This window comes from Cebus imitator, unplaced genomic scaffold (genome assembly GCF_001604975.1).
Source record: "Cebus imitator isolate Cc_AM_T3 unplaced genomic scaffold, Cebus_imitator-1.0 Scaffold229, whole genome shotgun sequence".
NCBI classification, from domain to species: domain Eukaryota; kingdom Metazoa; phylum Chordata; class Mammalia; order Primates; family Cebidae; genus Cebus; species Cebus imitator.
The window spans coordinates 2,979,271-3,001,931 of NW_016107544.1; the positions used below are offsets into that span (position 1 = coordinate 2,979,271).

General features: G+C 33.7%; 1 protein-coding gene across 4 annotated transcripts in view; it reads right to left on the reverse strand.

Annotated features, from left to right (window-relative positions):
• Positions 1–22,661, reverse strand: part of ABCA5 (ATP binding cassette subfamily A member 5) — a 96,098-nt gene that overhangs the window by 55,718 nt on the left and 17,719 nt on the right. For all 4 annotated transcript variants that reach the window (XM_037727420.1, XM_017497359.2, XM_017497360.2 and 1 more), the window contains 11 exons: positions 22,105–22,266; positions 20,982–21,070; positions 19,439–19,668; positions 17,400–17,541; positions 14,967–15,155; positions 13,040–13,187; positions 8,972–9,140; positions 6,102–6,160; positions 2,723–2,833; positions 1,163–1,338; positions 496–615 (listed from right to left, as the gene is read on the reverse strand). In XM_037727420.1, the coding sequence (XP_037583348.1) occupies positions 496–615; positions 1,163–1,338; positions 2,723–2,833; positions 6,102–6,160; positions 8,972–9,140; positions 13,040–13,187; positions 14,967–15,155; positions 17,400–17,541; positions 19,439–19,668; positions 20,982–21,070; positions 22,105–22,266 (1,595 nt within the window). The remainder of the gene's footprint in view (positions 1–495; positions 616–1,162; positions 1,339–2,722; positions 2,834–6,101; positions 6,161–8,971; positions 9,141–13,039; positions 13,188–14,966; positions 15,156–17,399; positions 17,542–19,438; positions 19,669–20,981; positions 21,071–22,104; positions 22,267–22,661) is intronic.

Genomic DNA, 22,661 nt, shown 5'->3' on the forward strand with positions numbered 1-22,661 from the left:
AAGAAAAGAAAAGAAAGAAAGAAAGAAAGAAAGAAAGAAAGAAAGAAAGAAAGCAAGCAAGCAAGCACAGCAGTCATAACTAAGGTCTATTCTTCCATTCTCCTTCCTAAAAGTAACAAGTTATCATAAAGATGTTGTAACTCAGAAAGAGAAGGGTAGAAGGAGAGTGAGGAATAAAAAAAAAAATCTACATATTGAGTACAATGTAAACTACTCAGGAGATGGGTACACTAAAATCTCAGAATTCATCACTATATAGTTCATCCATGTAACCAAAACGCTCTAGTACCTCAAAAACTACAAAAAAAAAAAAAAAGAAGTTATACATTTTTCTGTCTTCAGTTTTAAAATCTCATTACTGTGGTTACCTCCCTAATAACATATAGTATTTTATGTATATACTTAACCTTTACATAATACATATCTTTTTACAACCTGCTTTTTAATTTGACATAATTTAAAATAATCTCATTTGTAAAACTAATATTTATTTACCTTTGGGTTCCCAAGAACAGCAATTCCTAATGACAGCTTTCTCTTTTGACCACCACTTAATTTTTTAGCTTGGTTATCTTTGATAGTCTGCATGTCTAAATCTAGTAAAACCTTCTGCACCTGTAAAAGTAAAGCATGACCAATGTTATTTTTTAAATCATATCATTTATGTAATTATCAATATTATTTTTTAAATATTTTAAGTTTTAATATGTTAAATATTTAAGTAACATATGTTTTAAAATAATTTTAATATCAACTTTAAAAACGTTCCTTTAGCATGGAACTTCCTTTTACATATATTCATATATAATTATGAAAACAACAGGTAACAAGATTCTTGAGGGAAAGGTTTCACTTTTGTATCTTCTTTGGTGGAAGGAATCACTGTGAGGGCTCTTAGTGTATGTGTGGAAGTAGGAGGGGGTAGAGGAGATGAGAGGAAGAGAAGGTAGGAGTATGGCAGACAAGCATCCTCCAGATGAAACAAACTTTTATGTTTGCTAAAACATTTACTCCAAATTCTGTCTAATTCTTTGTAATAGCTTTCTGTTTAGCTCGAGACAAGTGTTATATTTAGATTTTCAAGCATATTTTTATTGCACAAGTCATTACAAAAGGTTAATTACAGAAAATAAAAGCAAAGATTTCTATATGAATAGCATACTTCTTGTATTATATTGTTGGCTGGTATCCCCTTGATTGAAGCCAAAATTGATAAATTTTCTTCTACTGTCAAAACATCAAAGTGTATATCTAACTGTGGACAAATGCCAATCATTTTTCTTGCTTCGAACATTTCATCTATTTCTGAGACTCTGTGTCCATATATAGATGCAAACCCTAAAAGTAAAATATATATTTAAATGTACATTAATTATTTTAAATGTGTATGTTTTGAAGTATCCTGATAACTTAGTTATTTGGTTATAACAGACATATAAGTTAAAAAATTAATATAAATTTACAAGACACAATATACCCTCTTTTCCATGTTATTGATGATCTGCATCCACTTATATTTCTATCTCATTTTCCATCACTTACAGGTCATATAACATAGTGGGAAAATCAAGAAACTAAAAGCTTGATGCTAAACATATATATCTATTGATATATTGTTTACATTTGTATTCCAGTAACAATTTTGTAGACATTATGCAATAGTGGAGGGATTAAAGAACTATAAATTTTATCCTAGCTAGCTGTGTGGTCATGGCCAAATTACTTAATCTCTCTTAATTCCAGCTTTCCTTTTCTATAAAGTGAACACTAATATATCCCACTAAAGAACTATTAAATCAAAACAATCATACATTATGAAGAATCATGAGAAAAATCATAATTTTCTTATATAAATGTAAGATATTATAGCTATCAACAAAAAATGATACAACTAAAGACAAATAACAAAACCAAACTAATTTTAAAAGTTAAACAATATTTAAAGAGTTGAAATGCAGATTCAATATAATTCAGCCCTTTAGTAAAGTAAAATATTTTTTGTACTGCCACTCTAATTACTGCCAAAATATGGAGCTACTATATTGAATTCTTGCCTAAAGAACAATCACATATCAAAATTATACTTTTGAGGTATGCCTTTAAAATTCTATTTTAGGCCGGGCGCGGTGGCTCAAGCCTGTAATCCCAGCACTTTGGGAGGCCGAGGCGGGTGGATCACGAGGTCAAGAGATCGAGACCATCCTGGTCAACATGGTGAAACCCCGTCTCTACTAAAAATACAAAAAAAAAAAAAAAAAAATCCTATTTTAGAAGATAGTTATGAACATTTATGATTATTTCCTTTTGAACTACTGCTATATATTTAGATATCTATATTCATTTTCTCAACCCCAGTCTATAGTTCTGATTTAATTTCCAATAAGTTACCCATTTATCCTTCCTTGAAAATGATGAATAAACACACACACATATATAACATACAGATGTATGTTGTATATGTGTGTATATATATAGAAATATGTACGAAATTAGATCCTTTTTACTTTATTAAACATGATAGAATAATTTTTATTGTCTATAAAAACAATCACATGTGTAGTCAAGAAAAAAAAAAAAAACACCTTTACAGATACAGAAGTTGGTTCCAATCATTGACAAAAATTATTCAACACATTTAAATACACACACACACACACACACACACACACATATAAATATATATGGAAGTTTCTTTTCTTCCTTTAAGACAGAAAACTCTCACCATCAGAAGGTGGGCATAGTCCACAAAGAATATTCATCAGTGTACTCTTTCCTGTTCCACTGTGGCCAAGTAAGGCAGTAATCTGACCCTCATATATGTCAAACGACAAATCTAGTTCAGGAAAAAAGAAGACTCAAATGTGATTTTTATGTCTGTTCAGCTTTGCATGATAATTCATAATATTTGTTCAATCTTCAAGGTGATATAACTATAAATACATATTTAAAGTTACCAGCATATTTGATAGCATGTAAAATAGCTTCTTTGTTACAGTCGATGATATAAACAGTAAGGAAAGTAAATAAAAATCAGCTTTATTTATTCATACAGTAAGATTTAGGAATACACAAAATATTTGGGAGTTTTCTGTGTCCCAATTTTTGGGCATTGCCAAGGGATTTAAAACAAACAAAAATTTGTTCCCAAGGATATTTATAGGCATTTAAATAAACTGGCAAAAAAAAAAAAAAGCAATTAATACTATAGAAATGGCTTGAAAGGTTAGATTTAAAGAAGCAATATCACTGAAAGGATACATAAAGGACTAAAGGAAGACAGGGGATAGGGATCTGAAATGATGAAGCAGAAATGGCTAAGTAAAAAAATTAGGCTGGCCAGGCACAGTGGCTCACGCCTGTAATCCCAACACTTTGGGAGGCTGAGACGGGAGGATTACTTGAGCCCAGGGGTTTGAGACTAGCCTGGGCAACATGGTGAAATCCTGTCTCTAAAAAAATACAAAAATTAGCTAGGCGTGATGGCACCTGTAGTCCCAACTACTTGGGAGGTTGAGGTGGGAGAATCACCTGATCCTGGGAAGTCAGGGCAGTGATAAGCCAAGATTGTGCCGCTATACTCCAGCCTTGGGGACAGAACAAGACCCTGTCTCAAAAACAAACAAACAAACAACAACAACAAAAACTAGGCTAAGAAGGCTAAAATATAAAACAAGAAGGAAAAAGTCTCAGAGCCTAAGGCCAGTAATCTGAAAGGGAACTCAATAACCGAACATTAAGTGTTCCGCCCCATTAACGTGGTATTTCTCTCTATTTATTTCAGTCTTCTTTAATTTGTCTCAGCAATGTTTTGTACTTTTCAGGATATGTCTTTTACATCTTTTGTCTTATTTACGTGTAAGGATTTTTTTTATGCTAAATGCTATTTTTAATTTTAATTTCCAATTATGCGTTGGTAACATATAGAAATATAATTGATTTTTCCATTATTTATCATGTATCCTATCATCTTGCAAAACTCACTGTTTAGTTCCACTATTTTTTTTGTTGATCTAAAAGATTTTAAAAACAGATTATTATGTCAACTGCACATAAATAATTTAACTGCATCTTTTTCAATCTGGATGCCTTTGATTTCATTCTCTTGCTTCTTTGCATTAGAAACAATTAGTTGTAGCTATTATTACAATTATTATTATAATTTATTAGTTATTACAGTAACTTTACATTGGAGGCCACACATAATTTCCAATGTTGAATAAAAAGACTTGAAAAGCACTGTAACCATAAAAGATTCATAAATTGGACTTCATTCAAATTAAGAGCTTGTGTTCATCAAAAGACACTATTATTAGAATTAAAAGGCAAGCCTCAGACTGAGATAAATATTTAAATACCTGTATCTAACAAAGGTCTTAAAACCCAAAATGTGAAAAGAACTTGCATAGGTGTTTAATAAAGGAAAACCTCCAAATGCCAATAATCATATAAAAAGGTGATTAATAACATTAGGCAAATGCAAACTAAAACCCTATTAATATACCACTATACCTACTTTCTTCTTAATTAATTTGTCTCCTAGAAGAAATTTGGAAAGCCTGGAGACATTTTTGGTTGTTACAATTAGGAGAGGGGGTTTGCTCAGGCACGTGGTGGGCAGAAGCTAGGAATGTTTAGCAGTGTGTCAGTCAGTCTCCAGAACCAAGAGACTACACACAATGGAACAAGTATGAGTGTTGGGTTGGGGAATTAGGGAAGGTTTATTTTAAGGAACTGCTTCAAAAGATTGTGAGGTCTGGTAAGTCTGAAAATCTGTAGGGCAGGTTGAAAACTTAGGCAAGAATTAAAGTTGCAGTCTTGAGTCCAAAATTCATAGGCTGACAGGCTGGAAACTCATGCAAGAATGTGTTACATTCTTGAGGCAGAACTCCTTCTCTCTTTGGTGATCAAAGCCAGGGATGCTGCTGGTGAAGGTTAATTTTATGGGTCCCCCTGGCTAGGCTACAGTGCACAGTTATTTGGTAAAATACTGATGTAGATGTTGCTGTAGATATCATTAACTTTTATAATCATCTGACTTAAACTAGATTACTCTTGATAATAATGGTAAACATTATCCAATCAGTTGAAGGCCTTAAGAGAAAAAACTGGGGTTTCTTGGAAGAGTCCTACTTCAAGAATGTAACAGATTCCTACATGAGTTTGCAGCCTGTCATCCTCTCTGCAGGTTTTGAACTCAAGACTGAAACTTCAACTCCTGCCTGAGTTTCCAAACTGCCTTTTAGATTTCTGCACTTACCAGGCCCATGATCTCATTAAGTAATTATTTAAAACAAACTTCCCCTAATCCCCCACCCTGTATTCATACTGTGTGTGTGTGTGTGTGTGTGTGTGTGTGTGTGTGTGTGTGTGATCTCTTGGTTCTGGGGATTAACACATTGACACAATGCTAAACATTCTATAATAAAGAACAGTTCTCTACAGCAAAGAATTATCAGGACAAAAATGTCAGTAGTGCTGAGGCTGAAAAACCTTATAATAGGCCAAATGAATTTTTTAAAAAGTGACTAACATGTATTGTATACATACAAAATAATGAAATAATGACATAGGCTTATTCAAATAATTATTTTTAATCTTAATAGATATTATTTTTTACTTTTACAAATTTCATATTGTTAGTTTTATATTGAATATTAATCACATAAATGGAAGTTATCTCAAAAAGCAAGACAGAGGCCAGGTGCGGTGGCTCACATCTGTAATCCCAGCACTTTAAGAGGCCGAGGCGGGCAGATCACCTGAGGTCAGGAGTTTGAGACCAGCCTGCCCAACATGGTGAAACTCCAACTCTACAAAAATATAAAAATTAGCCAGGCATGATAGTGGGTGCGTGTAATCCCAGCTACTTGGGATACTGGGGTGGGAGAATCGCTTGAACCAGGAGGCGAAGGTTACAGTGAGCTGAGATCATGCCACTTCACTCTAGCCCGGGCCACAAGAGCCAGACTCCAACTCAGGGGGGGAAAAAAAAAGCAAGACAAAAAATTTGGTAGAGAAGTTTAAATTTCCCACAAGCTATGCAAATTATCTTTATATTTGTACTTTAATACTATGGCCTGAATACTAGGAAAGCTACTTACTTCTCAAAGCCTCCACATTTTCACCTTTCTTTCTATATGTCTTCTGAATACCACTAATTCTGAAAAATAGAGTTTTATATTTTAAGTATTTAAAGCAATTTATATGTGTGTTTACGTGTATAATATTTTTATCAAAGCTATCACATTTTATAAGAATAAAATAATAATACTTTCCTACTAAAACAATGAACCAAAGAAAGCTGATAATAACTATACAATTGATGCTTGAAAACACAGATTAGGAGTGCCAACTTCCCCTGCTACACAGTTGAAAATCCACATATAACTTTTTACTCCCCAAAAACTAATCTACTGCCAGACTACTGTTGATAGGAAGCCTTGAAGATAATATAAACAGTTGGTTAGCATATATTTTGCAGGTTTTAAATGTTAAATACTATATTATTATAAAGTACACTAGAGGAAAGAAAATGTTACGAACATTATAAGGTAAATATATATGTTTACAGTGCTATACTATATTTATCAATGCCATCAGTTTACACCATCTATTTATAAGATGAACAAGATACATAGTCTATTCAAAATGCCAGGCATCTGTACTCTCAAACCTCAATCTATGATACATATGAAGCAGTTCAGCTTTTTCTTATAATGTCATGACCTTTCTCTGCTTCTTGAGAGCACTTCCAGCAACACTAGTGGCAATTCCTATGTATCCCATGATGCTATTCTAACCTTGAAGTATTGCACTAAACATGATAAAAAATAAGCAAGAACCCTGAGACATTACTTTTTATCATGATATGCAATTTACTGGAGAGATGAACTGCTCACAAGGAAATAATTTAAGTCATCTCAAGGCATTTGAAGTATATACTTGGAACACTTAAGCTCACCATGACAGGAAAAGAAGGTGCTATAAAATTATTACAGTGTACAGTAATACTGTAGTTAACTTTATGTTGTTATGATTTAATACTGCATCTTCACATTTGTTTACATTTCTCTCAATCATGCATTGGCATAATGTATGGTCTGTCATAATTGCATGCATTAAGTTTTGATAAAGTATAACTTACTAGAATAGATCTGTGCGTATTTTATGATTGTAAATGTTAAAATAGACTAATATCTATAAATATTTTATGCATTCATGACATACCTAACATTACTATTATTATTATTTAATATTTGTAGGCTAACAGTTCATCTGTGAGTTTTTTCAAATTGTTGCACATCTCCAAAAAATTTTCCAATATGTTTATTGAAAAAAAACCATGTGCAAGTGAACTGGTGCAGTTCCAACTTGTGTTTTTCAGAGATCAATTATAAAATTATTTTAAAGAAGCTGCCAGAGAAAAGCACAGTATTCCTTTCAATTGTAAGTGTCACTGATTCATTTTTCATGCCAACTCAGCTTCTAAAACTAAGTGAAGCATTTGATTTAAGCCAATTTATGGATTTCTTTTCATTTCTGATAATCAAACACTTGTTACATTGGTGAAGGGGGAATATAAAAACAGATGCTATTTCATGTCAGCACACATTTCAAACCATTAATAAATGTGAAGTGATTTTCTTATTATAACTTTTTTTTCATTTCTTTTTAAGGATATGATTTGTTAATCAGTTAAAATTTACCCTTGATAAAGGAGACCACTGGCCAACAAATTACATCTTAAGTATTTGGACTCTCTGGAATTTTTACATTTTTCTTAAATTTTAAAAATATGCTTCACTTTTTAATTTCATTTTATTTTCTTTCTCCTTAATTTATTTCTAAATTTGGTACTGAGTGACCTAGCAAGGAACAGTAATGAATTTCTTTGGTTCTTAAAAATTAAAGTAGGCCAGCCATGGTGGCTCTTGCCTGTAATCTCAGCACTTTGAGGGGCTGAGGCGAGCGGATCACCTGAGGTCAGGAAATCAAGGCCAGTCTGGCCAACATGGTGAAACCCCGTCTCTACTAAAAATACAAAATTAGCAGAGCATGGTGGTGCATGCCTGTAATCCCAGATACTTGAGAGGCTCAGGCAGGAGAACAACTTGAACTCAGAAGGTGGAGGTTGTGGTGAGCCGAGATTGCACCATTGCACTCCAGCCTGGGCAACAAGACTGAAACTACATCTCAAAAAAAAAAAAAAAAATTAATGTAATATTCTAATTATGTCACAAAACCCTAGAAGTCTATAAAATTAACAGTGGACACTTTAACATGCTATATAAGACAAAGTAGCATGAATAAAATTATAGAGTTAATAGTTATCATGTTTCAGTCTACATAATGGGAAAATCTATAAACATTAATTGCATAAACATCAGGTTTTATTACTTTTAAACTTTTCCATTCAAACATAAAATTTCAGGGACAGGTGTGGTGGCTCATACCTGCAATGCCAGCACTTTGGGAGGCCAAGGCAGGTGGATCACTTGAGGCCAGGAATTTGAGACCAGTCTGGCCAACATGGTGAAACCCCATCTCTGCTAAAAATATAAAAATCAGCCAGGCATGGTGGCACATGCTTGTAGACCCAGCTACTTGGGAGGCTGAGGCATAAGAATTGTTTGAATCTGGGAGGCAGAGGTTACAGTGAGCTGAGATTGTGCCACTGTGCTCCAGACTGGGCGACAGAGCAAGATTCTATCGAAAGGAAAGGAAAGGAAATAGGAAAAAGGAAAGGAAGAAACAAACAAACATAAAATTTCAAAACTAGCACCAACTTTATTCTAAATGGTTGCAAACAAAATAAGAAAAAGAGAAGTCACCCCTATTAATGTTTTGAAATCATGGCATACATACCAAATCTAAGATACCAAATTTACATACATATTTAAAGGATAGGATTTAAATGTGGCAGGTTCCATCAGCAGTTCTTATACCTAAATTGCCAAAGACTGAATCATACCTTATGGCTTCTTTTCCTACAAATTCCGAAGAAACAGGCTCAATAATTTCACTAAAATTAATATTCCCATTAACATTGCCCTCTGATAACTCCTTATAATTTCTTTTACTCTTTGACCAATAGGACGGCTTCAGAAAATATAAAGATGATCTCCGTAAGCCAAATTCCCCTGAAAAATAAACATTAAAAAACTGAGTTATCATTAGTTTTTAAATCATAAAGACAGTATTTGAAACATATGACAACCTTCATCTAAAGTTTAGGTACCATTCTGCAACATATATATATTTCCAAACATCAGGTTGTACACAATAAACATATACAATTTTCATTTGTCATTTAAAAGTAATAAGGAAATAAAGTTTAGGCGTAAAGTATTACATCAATATTGTATGAATCAAAGTTTTACTGATAAATAATTCTAGTCCATAAATAGTTTCAGAGAATAAACGGGGATGTAAAGGTGAATAAAACACATTTTCTGTGCTAAAGGAACTAATACCTTTATGAGTACAAGTAGATAGCAAATGGCAAAGAACACAACACAGGCTGAATGCACTGAAGACTTGAATGGGCACCATCTTAAATGGTCTTTGAAAACAAGTAGTATCTAGAAGAATGAATATGCTTCATGGAAAAGACTATAGAATTAGGGGGAGCGACAAAGCAGCGGGATAGAAATATGAGACTTGGAATCGTATACAGTGAGGCCAGGCATGGTGGCTCTCACCTATAATCCTAACGTTTTGGAAGGCAGAGGCTGGCAGATTGCTTGAGCCCAGGAGTTTGAGACCTGCCGAGGCAATATGGCAAAACCTTGTCTCTACAAAAAAATGCAACAAATTAGTCAGATATGGTGGTGCATGCCTGTAGTCCCAGCTACTTGAGAGGCTGAGGCAAGGGGATTACATGAACCCAGGAGACTAAGGCTGCAGTGAGCCATGACTGTGCCACTACACTCCAGCCTGAAAAACACAGTAAGACCCTGACTGAAAAAGAAAAGAAAAGAAAGAAAAAGAAGGGAAGGGAAGAAGGAAGGAAGGAAGGGAGGGAGGGAAGGAAGGAAGAAAGGAATAGCATACAGTGATAACTGCCCGCAGAACATGTTCCATTTTCTCCCTTTTTCCCCTCAAAATACCTACACTCCTTATTTTTTTCAAATGTCTACTCTTCTAGATTGGCCATGTTTCAAAGGAATCTGATGCCAAGTACAGGGGATTCCAATTTATTTTATCAGTATGTGGCATTCCCACTGGCAACTGTTACTGCTCCAACAGCAAGCAAACAAAAACATAAAGTAGGGAAAGAACACCCTATTCAACAAATGCTGGGATAACTGGCATTCCACATATAGAAGAATGAAACTGGATTCTCATCTCTCACCCTATACAAAAATCAACTCAAGACAGATCAAAGATTTAAATCTAAGACCTGAAACCATAAAAATTCGAGAAGATAACATAAGAAAAACCCTTCTAGATGTTGGCTTAGGCAAAGACTTCATGACCAAGAACCAAAAAGCAAATGCAACAAAAACAAGATAAATAGATGGGACTTAATTAAACTAAAAACCTCCATATCAAAAGAAATAATCAGCAGTTAACAGACAACCCACAGAGTGGGAGAAAGTCTTTGCAATATATACATTGACAAAGGACTAATATCTAGACTCTACGAGTAACTCAAACATCAGCAAGAACAAACAAACGATCCCATCAAAAAGTAGGCTAAGCACATGAATAGACGGCTCTCAGAAGAACATATACAAATGGCCAACAAACATGAAAAAATGCTTAACATCACTAATGATCAGGGAAATGCATATCAAAACACAATGCAATATCACCTTACTCCTGCAAGAATGGCCATAATCAAAACATCAAAAAGTGATAGATGCTGGTGTGGATGTGGTGAAAGGGAACACTTTTACACTGCTGACAGGAATATAAACTAGTAAAACCACCATAAAAAACAGTGTGGAAATTCCTTAAAGAACTAAAAGTGAGTCTACAATTTGATCCAGCAATCCCACTCCTAGGCATCTATCCAGAATAAAAGAAGTCATTCTGTGAAAAGGACACTTGCCCATGCAGGTTTATAACAGCACAATTCACAATTGCAAAAATACGAAACCAGCCTAAATGTCCATCAGCCAACGACTGGATAAAGAAAATGTGACACACAAACACACACACACACACACACACACACACACCATAGTATACTACTTATCCATAAAAAGGAACAAATAATGCCATTTGCAGCAATCTGGATGGAAATGGAGACCATCATTCTAAGTGAAGTAACTCAGGAATAGAAAACCAAGAATCATAAGTGGGAGCTAAGCTATGAGGACGAAAAGACATAAGAACTATATAATAGATGATGGGGACTCAGGGGAAAGGTGGGAGGGGGGAGGGATAAAAGACTACACACTGGGTACAGTGTACATTGCTTGGGTGATGAGTGCAATAAAGAACTTATTCATGTTACCAAATGCCACCTATTTCCCAAAACCCTATTGAAATAAAAAACAGTAATAATAATAATAAAAATCTCAAAAAAAAGAGGTGAAGTGTTCAGATAGACTTGAGGTATATAACTAGATGAGAGGTACTGCAATGGTCTAGAATAGTGGTCCCCAGCCTTTGTGGCACCAGGTACCAGTTTTATGGTAGACAACTTTTTCACAGAGAAGGGGCAAGGATAGTTTCAGGATGATTCAAATGTATTATATTTATTGTGCACTTTATTTCTATTATTATTACACTGTAATATATAATGAAATAATTATACAACTCGCTATAATATAGAAGCAGTAGGAGCCCTGAGCTTGTTTTTCTGCAACCAGACGGTCCCAAGTGGGGGTGATGGGAGACAGTGACAGATCATCAGTCACTAGATTCTCATAAGAAGCATACAACTGGCTGGGCGTGGTGTCTCACACCTGTAATCCAAGCACTTTGGACGCCAAGGTGGGAAGATCATCTGAGGTCGGGAGTTCAAGACCAGCCTGACCAACATGGTGAAACCCCGTCTTTAAAAAAAACAAAAAACAAAAAACAAAAACAGCAGCATACAACCTAGATCCCTCACATGCGCATTTCACAACAGAGTTCACGCTCCTATGAGAATCTGATGCTGCCACTGTTGATCTGACAGGAGGCAGAGCTCAGGTGGTAATGTGAGCGATCAGGTGCAGCTGTGAATACAAACGAAGCTTCTCTTGCTTGCCCATCATTCATTTTCTGCTGTGCAGCCCAGTTCCTAACAGGCAACTAGTGAGGTCCTTGTCCTGGAAGTTGGGAACCCCTAAACTAGAGTAGTATTACACAGCACATCTTTCATAATGGTGAAAATGTTCCATAGAACATCTAGATGGCACCATACAATTTAGTAACTAACAGCCATATATGGCTACTAAGCACTTGGAATGTGGCTTGTGCTACTGAAAAAAATAGTTAACTGATTTAATTTTAATCAATTAATGTGGCTTGTGCTACTGAAAAAAATAAATTAACTGATTTAATTTTAATCAATTTAAATTTTAAAAGCCACACATGGGTAGTAGTTACCATATATGACAGTCCAGGTGTAGAATACAGACACAGGTAATGAGGAATACAAGGGGAAAATAAAAAGTGCTAGATACTTAATACTACTATTGAATCTATAGGAGTTTGCTATATTAGCTATAGATGTGGACAGAAGATAAAGAAAATGTAGGAGTTACGAGATCACTTCACAGTTTTGGACCTTACAGGGTAAAATAAAATACTTAATTTAAAAAGACTGATATAAAGAAGGACCAAGTTAAGATCCTCTACAGACTTAAGGTTTTCAAAACAAACTGCTCTCTTTTTACACAATCTCTTTATGGTCACAAGTGGCTACAGCCTAAGGTACAAAATATACTTATTTAAAATCAAATTAAAAGCTTTAACAATGAATATGACTTAGGGTACCCTGGCTAGGAAAAAAAAAAAAAAAACTTAAAATTAAGCTGACCCTATGTGAGCAAAAAAGCCAAAAAATCTTTAAAGTAAAATTCAGTAACCACCTGCCCACCTGGAATGACTTGATCGAGATAGACAGCCAAGAGGACATAGAATATACTGTTAAGTATGAGCATGATAATTGTAATAATTAGAGGATATGGGCCTGCAGTCAAATTTGAAAATAAAGCGCCTTCATTAAAATCTTCTAAATACATGACCTGAAAAATAGAAACATTAATTTTATTACATAAAAATGATAAAAAGAAGCAAAAGCTAACACTACTTAGAATTATTCAGTATATCTAGAGTGGCAATAACCAAACTGGACCTTTTAACAGATTAAACAGTTTACCAAATTAATAATATAAATTTATAAGGAAAACAATAAAGACTTTACAAAAATATGTTTATCAAAACAATTATTTTCAATCATTTTTAATGCTGTGCTTCTTTAACTAGGATATATTCACTCTAGGGGCATTTAATTCTAATGTAATTACTAACAAATGAAATAAAAATAAACTGCAATATTAATAATTACAAATGCTAAAAAAAGGGTTATGATCCATATGGAAGCCAAAGTAAGTAAGTATCGGAGAATAAAATTATGGTTAGCATCCTTCTAATAGTAAAAAGGAAGCACGTATTTTGATTAACACAATTATTAAAATATTCATAGTAGGTATTTGTGATAGTGTAGAAAAAGAAGTATACTGGAGGTTGAAGCCTCATTTAGGTCCTAGCCCTGCCATTAAGTGAATACACTTTAATTATACTATTCTAGGCTTCAGTTTCCTCATCTATAAAATGAAGATGAATTCAATGACACTGAAAGGCCATTCCACTCACAACAAAAACCTATGAATCTATAATTCTACATTCCTAGAGAAGGGGGACTCAGTGAACTCTCAAAATTTATAACAATCGCCAGGCGGGGTGGCTCAAGCCTGTAATCCCAGCACTTTGGGAGGCCGAGGCGGGTGGATCACGAGGTCAAGAGATCGAGACCATCCTGGTCAACATGGTGAAACCCCGTCTCTACTAAAAATACAAAAAAAAAAATTAGCTGGGCATGGTGATGCGTTCCTGTAATCCCAGCTACTCAGGAGGCTGAGGCAGGAGAATTGCCTGAACCCAGGAGGCGGAGGTTGCGGTGAGCCGAGATCGCGCCATCGCACTCTAGCCTGGGTAACAAGAGTGAAACTCCGTCTCAAAAAAAAAAAAAAAAAAAAAAAAATTTATAACAATCACTCTTAGGTCATAAATAAGTAAATGATTAACTCAATATTTAATTATATTTCAGGAATCAGAATTTCTGTCCAACCAACATGAGTAATTTCTTATACTTAGTAATTACATTTTTTCCTTGTACATTAGCCAAATTTACGTTCCACTATAAAGCAGTTTCTTCTTTTTCATGGCTGCTTACTTACAGAAAAGCAGTTTCTTATAAGATTTGTTTCAGTTAGAACCTGACTATCCCTGTAAGGACTAATAAAAATAATATTTATGAGTCTGAATGTTATTTAGATAAATGACAATTCCATGAAGCCTGGGCCAACAAAATCCACCAGGCCTACTTATTTCGCCACTACACTCACGATAAATTTGTTCTGCTTCCCACATAATTTTTTCCCATATGTTATTCTGAGATAAATGTATAAATGGTAGCAGTATAATCAGTCTATAGGGCAATAAGAATTACTTGACATTTAAACAAACTACTATCAAACTGAGTTTCTGCAGTGAAATAAATTACTGAGATACATTGAAGTAAAAAGTGAAAAATTTATAAACAGCACATTTAACTAAAAAAACTGGAGAAAATATAAAGAAAACTAGGTATAAATAATATACTCCAGAAATCATTTCCTTCTCATGCTAAAATTTTAAAATAATTTTTTTTGTAAATCAAAGGTAGCATTCATGGTAGTATAAGGAGCTACATAAAACAGTAAGAAAATATTTAGTGAATGCAAGATTAATATATTACCTACCTGTGCGATACCAATCACAAAAGTACAGTGACAGAAAGGACTGAAAAGCCACACTAACGATTTGGGAAAACTTTCTATGAGGATTATCATAAGGCCAATAAATCCAAAAGCCACAGTGACAAAAAATTCAACTATTCCCACATGTTTTGATTTTTTAAAAAGAGGTGTCAGCATTAAAGCAAAAAATACCTAGAAAATATAAATATTAAGCTTAGTGCAATGTTCATATACACTGGTATGAAAACAAAATTAAAGTTTGCTTGTGAAAGAAGATATTTTCATGAAAAATACATTCATTAAAATACAACTATAATTTCTAAATGCTGTGGGAAAATATTTTATTTTCATACAAATAGTGATAAACATTTTAAAAGTTTAAACTAACAAATACTTTTGTGATTTTTGTTTTTGTTTTTGTTTTTGAGACAGGGTCTTGCTCTGCCACCCTAACTGAAGTCCAGTGGTGCAATCTTGACTCACTGCAACCTCTACCTCATGGGTTCAAGTGATCCTCCCATCTCAGCCTCCTGAGTAGCTGGGATTACAGGAGTGGGCCACCACGTCCAGCTAATTTTTGTATTTTTTTGTAGAGACAGGGTTTTACCATGTTGCCCAGGCTGGTCTCAAACTCCTTGCCTCAAGCAATCCTCCTGCCTCGGCCTCGCAAAGTGCTGGGATTACAAGTGTGAGCCACCGCACCTAGCCCTAAACTAACAAACACTAAAGACTGCATTTTTATCTGTATCATAGTTAACATAGGTAAACATGACCACCTCTACATTATAGAAACTATAAATGGCCATATGTTTCTGCAGTAAGATGCACAAAATATGTGAACAAAAATAAATCAACAAAAATTTTAAGTACAAGACCCATCTTTTAAACTTAATATATTCATAACTTTAAAAGTCAGTTTAAAAAGAAAACAAAAACAAAAAAAACAAACCAGGAGGCCTGGTGCAGTGGCTCACTTATGTAATCCCGGCACTTTGGGAGGCAGATGCAAGTGGATAATTTGAGCCCAGGAGACCAAACTTGGACACATAGGAAGACCTTGACTCTACAAAAAAAAAAAAATATATATATATATATAAATATATATATGTTTATATATATATAAATATATATATATATAGGCTAAGGTTGAAGGATTGCTTGAGGCTGGGAGGTCAAGGCTGCAGGGAGCTATCAGTGTGCCACTGCACTCCAGCCTGGGCCACAGAGCAAGGCCCTATCTCAAAATAAAACTAAAAATTAAAAACAAACAAATAGGAAATTACATATGGAAGTATGTTAGTCATTTGTAATTTACTATTATTATTATTATTATTATTATTATTTGAGACGGAGTCTTGCTCTGTCGCCAGGCTGAAGGACAGTGGCACAGTCTCGGCTCACTGCAACCTCCGCCTCCCAGGTTCAAGCGATTCTTCTGCCTCAGCCTCCCGAGCAGCTGGGACTACAGACGCGTGCCAAATGCCCAGCTAATTTTTGTATTTTCAGTAGAGACGGGGTTTCACCATGTTGGCCAGGATGGTCTTGATCTCTTGACCTTGTAATCCACCCACCTCGGCCTCCCAAAGTGCTGGGATTACAGGCGTGAGCCACCGTGCCCGGCTATAATTTATTATTTTAAAAAGCAGGGATAATAGCCAAAATATTTAACAACTGGTACATGATAGGCACATAAACCAATCAGAATGGAAGATGGAACCACTTAAAACAAAGGCTGGTGGTTAAAACCCATCATTCAGCCAATATGCCAAATGAATATCAACACTGCTAAAGAGTTACATTTGCAAAGACATAGCTTTAAAAATCATCATCCTGGGCCGGGCGAGGTGGCTCACTTCTGTAATCCCAAAACTTTGGGAGGTTGAGGCGGGCAGATCACGAGGTCAAGGGATCCAGACCATCCTGGCCAACATGGTGAAACTCCATCTCTACTAAAAATACAAAAATTAGCCAGGCATGGTGGTGCGCTCCTGTAGTCCCAGTGAGCCCAGATTGTGCCACTGTGACACAGGCTGGTGACAGAGCAAGACTCCATCTAAAAAAATAAAAATCATCATCATCCTGGAATATAAATTAACTTGAAAAAGTAAGTATTTCATGAAGACAAAAACAGTCTAATACTCAACAGTCTTAATTATATACATCAATATATAAAGACAATAAGACTCAGAGGAGTTGTATGTGAAATACATCATATGAAAATAAGCTAAATCTAAACCTAAAACTATTTTGTAACTTTCCTAAAAATACAGGGATACAGTGATGCTATATTATTTATTTATTAAGTCATTTATCAATAACTTAGTAAAATCTTTCTTTCATGGCAAATTGACCACAAACAAACTGAAAAAAAAGACCTTGCTATGTTATCAAATATTTTGACAGTTCTTTATTCCCATCCCAAGTTAAAATACTTACAGATGATAATCCATAAAGGAAAAAAAGCAGAAATATCACAATGCTGCTACTTTGAGGAAATAACAAAGAAGCTGTTGCAATGACTGCCATAAGAAGGGACATAAGAAAAATTAAACTTGTATACAGAAGAACCCAGGAAAGCCTAAAATGAAAATACAGATATATTTACGGTCAAATGCATAGGCTTAGACAGTTAAAAAATCATTTTAAGCAAAATTTAGATTTTAGCCATTGTATTCTCAAAATTAAGCCACTGTTCATTTCTGTGTATGCTTATGCATTGAAAATTAATAGTCTTATAAGTAATTAAAAATACAGTATTGGTTAAATGATAGGTAAAACTATAATGTGATAAAAATACCATCTTCCATAGTCAAAAGAGCTTTCAAAATGAATAGTAATTCATAATTAATTGAAATCTAATACTCTCAAAAGTTCAATAGCACATAATATCTCTGATTTTCTTAAAATATAAAAGTTTAATGAGTCAAGATAATTTTCTTCATGGCATGTGCTACAATTAAACCTCTGATGGCTTCTGTAACTATAAACAATGAAGACTACCTCACCTCACTAATTAATGACATAATTACTACAATTACACAATGTGAAATCAACAAGGTCAGTAACAAATTCACTATTTTTACTCAAGACTTCTTTACAAATCAGAGCTCAATGGAATTGCTGTATTATTTTTATTTTACATTATTTTCTCAAGTTATCTCAGGATTTAATGTATGATGTCATAAAATCACTGAGTTAAGGCTAAAAAGGTAGCAAAATGATCAAAATAGAATGCATCATTTTACAGAGGCAAAACTGAGAGCCTGAGAGAACAATTTGCCTAAATTCTTTCACCTACCGGTTCTCCATAAAATGCTTTAATAACCCAATAAATCTTAAAAACCAATCCTTTGGCCAGGCACAGTGGCTCATGCCTATAATCTCAGCACTTTGGGAGGCCGAGATGAAAGGATCACTTGAGGCCAACACTTTGAGACCAGCCGGTACAAAAAATTTAAAAATTAGTTGGATATGGCAGCATGCCCCTGTAGTCCCAGCTACTTGAGAGGCTGAGGTGGGAGAATCTCTTGAGCCAGAGAGTTTGAGGCCACAGTGAGTGACCCATGATCATGCCACCATACTCCAGCCTAGGTGACAGAGGAAGACTCTGTCTCAAAAAAAAAAAAAACCCAAAACTCATACTTTCTAAAATAACAAATCAAAGAAAAACAAGCAAAGGAAATATGCTATATACAATAACCTCATTATGTAAAGTGTTATAATTAATTGTTACATTGGGCTAATTGGGATTAAATTTTGTAAAACAGACTACAATAATAGCTCACATGCACAGTATTAACCTTTCCCCCAGAATGAATTTCATTACACAGTGGAAAGAGTAAGGAAACTACACTTAGAATTATTTATAAAAATGCATGCCTTTATAAAATTATCACTGTATAAAAAGGCTGATACATTAAAGGTCACTTGTGAAAACATATTTTTCTCATATCTTTCTCTAAAATTATTTGCATATTCATCTTAGTTCACCCAAATAACAAAGACTTTCAAGAGAAAAAAAGGCCATATACTGCATATTCAGATTTTAATCACTGTAACTAAATTTTTAATATCATATATAAGCTATATTATGGAAGAACTGTAACAGGCAATTAATTTCTAATGTCCCAAGATTTCACATTTTCCAAATTCTGAAATACACAGTAATGTACATGGAGTATATTGAAATATTCTGAAATATACATGGAGCATGCCCATGATTCAAAAAAAAAAGTGAAATGAAATTTACACGTGTTGTCAACACAAACTTTCCATATTCTTCATCCCTTATGTTAAAAGAAGCCAGTTAGTTGTTGAAGTTTGTTAACTAATCTCAAATTCCAAGACTAAGGCAACCATTGTAAGAAAAGATGATAAGCACTTCATCAAGTTAGGTAAATAGCAAAATTACAATTCTGAAAATATATATATTTAATACAATTTTTAATTAAGTTAACAAATTTTTAACAACATACCAGAAGGCAGTATCATGAAGTCCCATTATCTTTAAAAATTCTTTTATTTTTTTTTCTTTTTCTGCTACGATATGAATTGCCAAAAAGTATCCAAAAGGTGAAAATGCTATAACTAGGTATATTAAAATTACTCCTCGGGGAAAGGTATCTATTTCTACAGCAGCAGTTTCTCCCATAATAACAGCTTTAGTTGACTCCAGCTCCTTCCAAAGAGAAACATTGGTCTTCAACTATAATTAGAAAATGTAAACACATTAAATTAATTTCATTATGATAGTAGCCCCTAATAAAATAGGACAGCTATATCCCTAAATTTAGTCAATAACCTGGTACAAATATAATCCTCAAAAAGCTACATACATGAAATAAAGTGAGTGACCCCAGTATCATAATTCAGAGTAGAATATTGTTTTCAATTTATTCTAAAGGTACACCATAAAGTTCAAAGTCGGTAAGTGTACAAATTTTGATTAATTTGTCAAATAAAATAAAATTGCACAATTATCATCTTAAGCAGACAATTATATGTATCTTAGTAATTTAATTTAGTATTTAGAAATTTAGGAATTTTTAGTGCCATCAATCCTATGATTGTTTAAAAAATGTTCTTTTAAATACCATGCCCTTTTATTGCTTTAAAGTCTATATGTGTAGCACATATAGACCAAATAATAAAACTGTGCCACAAAATAATTCTAACATTCCAATTAATGCCTAAATTGGAATCTTTCCTGCATATTCATCCAGTGTGGTCTGGGCTGCGAATGGCTAAAAACTTTGGCCAAAACACCAGTAGGTGATATAATATCATCAGTGTAATAGACCTAATATTTCACTGTCTTTACCTTAAACTTCTGTATTATTGAATTTATGCAATATTACATGTCCCTAATACATTTATACTATATTGCAAAAGTTTACAAGACAATTGGTTCTTACAACAATGGTTGTAAGAATCTCATTTGGTTCTTACAACGATGCTGTCAAGTATTATTATTATAGTCATTTTACTACATTGCAGTGTAACAACAGAGATAGGACTCCTGTTCAGGTTTTCATTCTACTTCTATCATTATTCATACATACTTTAAACATATAGTTTAGTAGAGAAGATGGTTGATATACATTGAAATTACAATATTTTGTAGCATAGTAAATTTTGTAGCATAGTGAATCCAATTAGAAAGAGCAAATAGAAAAAAAAAAGCCACAGATCTATTCAGAACATGGAAGAATGAAATATGGTTAATTTGAATAGTTTGAATTCTAACTAAGGTAACTTCATCTACTGCTATCTAGCCCAGACACAAAAGTAAGATTTTTAAAAATAAATTTCATGGCTAGTTTTTCTGCTAAAATATGAAACACAACAAAAAGTACTAGATGAGACAATATGACTTTTTAATCTTTTTTCTTAAAGGAGTTGTGGTAAGTTACATATTTAGTATATTTTAGTAGCCAAACCAAATACTATTGTAAAGAATTAGGAAATATTTATTTTAAAATGGCTTCGTTTTTGTATTTCTTCCTTTATCATATTTACCTGTATAATGGCAGCATCTATGGATGCTTGTAAAACTGTGAAACCTGAGGACCAGTACTGAGTAGCCTCACATGATTTTGAACAGCCACCTATGGGGAGAAAAATATGAGATCTAAGATTCTGTAGAACACACAAGTGCATTGTTTTAAAGATATTACATGGAGGGTTACCAAAGTAATAAAATCAATCAATCTCTATAGGACCAAAGAAATAAGCTACTGACTTGCAAAGGTAGACAATATCTGTAAGATTTCTGATCATTCACTTGAAATTTTGAAATAAAAGTTACATGTGTTAGAATACTGAAAAGTAAATGAATAAAAATGTAAAGAAAGAAATTAACTGTAGTTATTTAAAATAAGTTACTTTTTTGTTTTAAAGTAGGTCATTCTACATGATTTAGCTCCAAAGCACTTCCAGAAGCAAGGAAAAGAAAGTTCATAGGACATGTAGTCTTTGAAAACTACACCTACAAAGTTTCTGAGCTTAGAAACACTGGATATTAACATTTCTTTTTCATTTGTATATTCTTCAGTAATTATGACTAGAAAGATATCATAACAATATAGTTAGCTCACAAATTAAAATACCATAATATAGATCAAGTTTACAATGCAACTTTTTGAAATAAAGTCACAAATTCAGTATTTAGCATAGTGATTTTAATATTGCTTAATAAATGTTTGTGGTTGATAATATTTCTTCATAGGTTTAAACAACCAAAGGTTGTTTTCCATGTTTCAAATATAAAACTAATAAAGTTCACTAGTAAAAGAACTTAAGATTTTAAAGATGTGTACCATGCCATAAGTAAAAGCAATTACATGAAAAAAAAGAGACAGAAAGTCACATAACCCAAAATGCAATTTTGCTTTATGCTACTGTATTTAACATATATACATGTATTAAATCAAAATGGACATTATATAAAAATATTTTATGTGTAGAAGCAGATAGGTATTTATAAATAAATATTTTTATGCTATACTTCTTAGTTTTCCTATTGGAACAAGTAAGAATAGTTGAAAATGCCAAAATGAACTATATCAAATTTTGACTATGAACTACAAGCAGCAAAGATATGCATTTAATTGATCTTCGATGATTATGTAGAGCTGTTTACCTCTTGAATCCATATAAATAGAAGATACGGGAATCATATCGGGAAAAAAACGAAGTTCATAGGACATGGAGTCTTTGAAAACCACACCTACAAAGTTGCTGGGCTTAGAAAGACTGGATGTTAACATTTCTTTTTCATTTGAATATTCTTCTGTAATTATGGCTGTAAGATAGCATAACAATATAGTTAGCTCACAAATTAAAATACTATAATATAGTAGATCAAGTTTACAATTATTTTTAATAAATGGAATATTTTATAAGCACTTTTGCTATATTTGCTTCTTTAAAAATGAAGACAGGCCAGGCATAGTGGCTCACACCTATAATCCCAACACTTTGGGAGGACTGCTTGAGTCAGAAGTTCAAGTCCAACCTGGGCAACATCATGAGGTTTCATCTCTACAAAAAATAAAAATTAGCCAGATGTGGTGAAGTGTGCCTGTAGTCTCAGCTACTTGGGAGGCAGAGGTGGGAGGATCACTTGAGCCTGAAAGGTCGAGGTTGCAGTGAGCCATAATTGAGCAACTGCACTCCAACTTAGGCAACAGAGTGAGA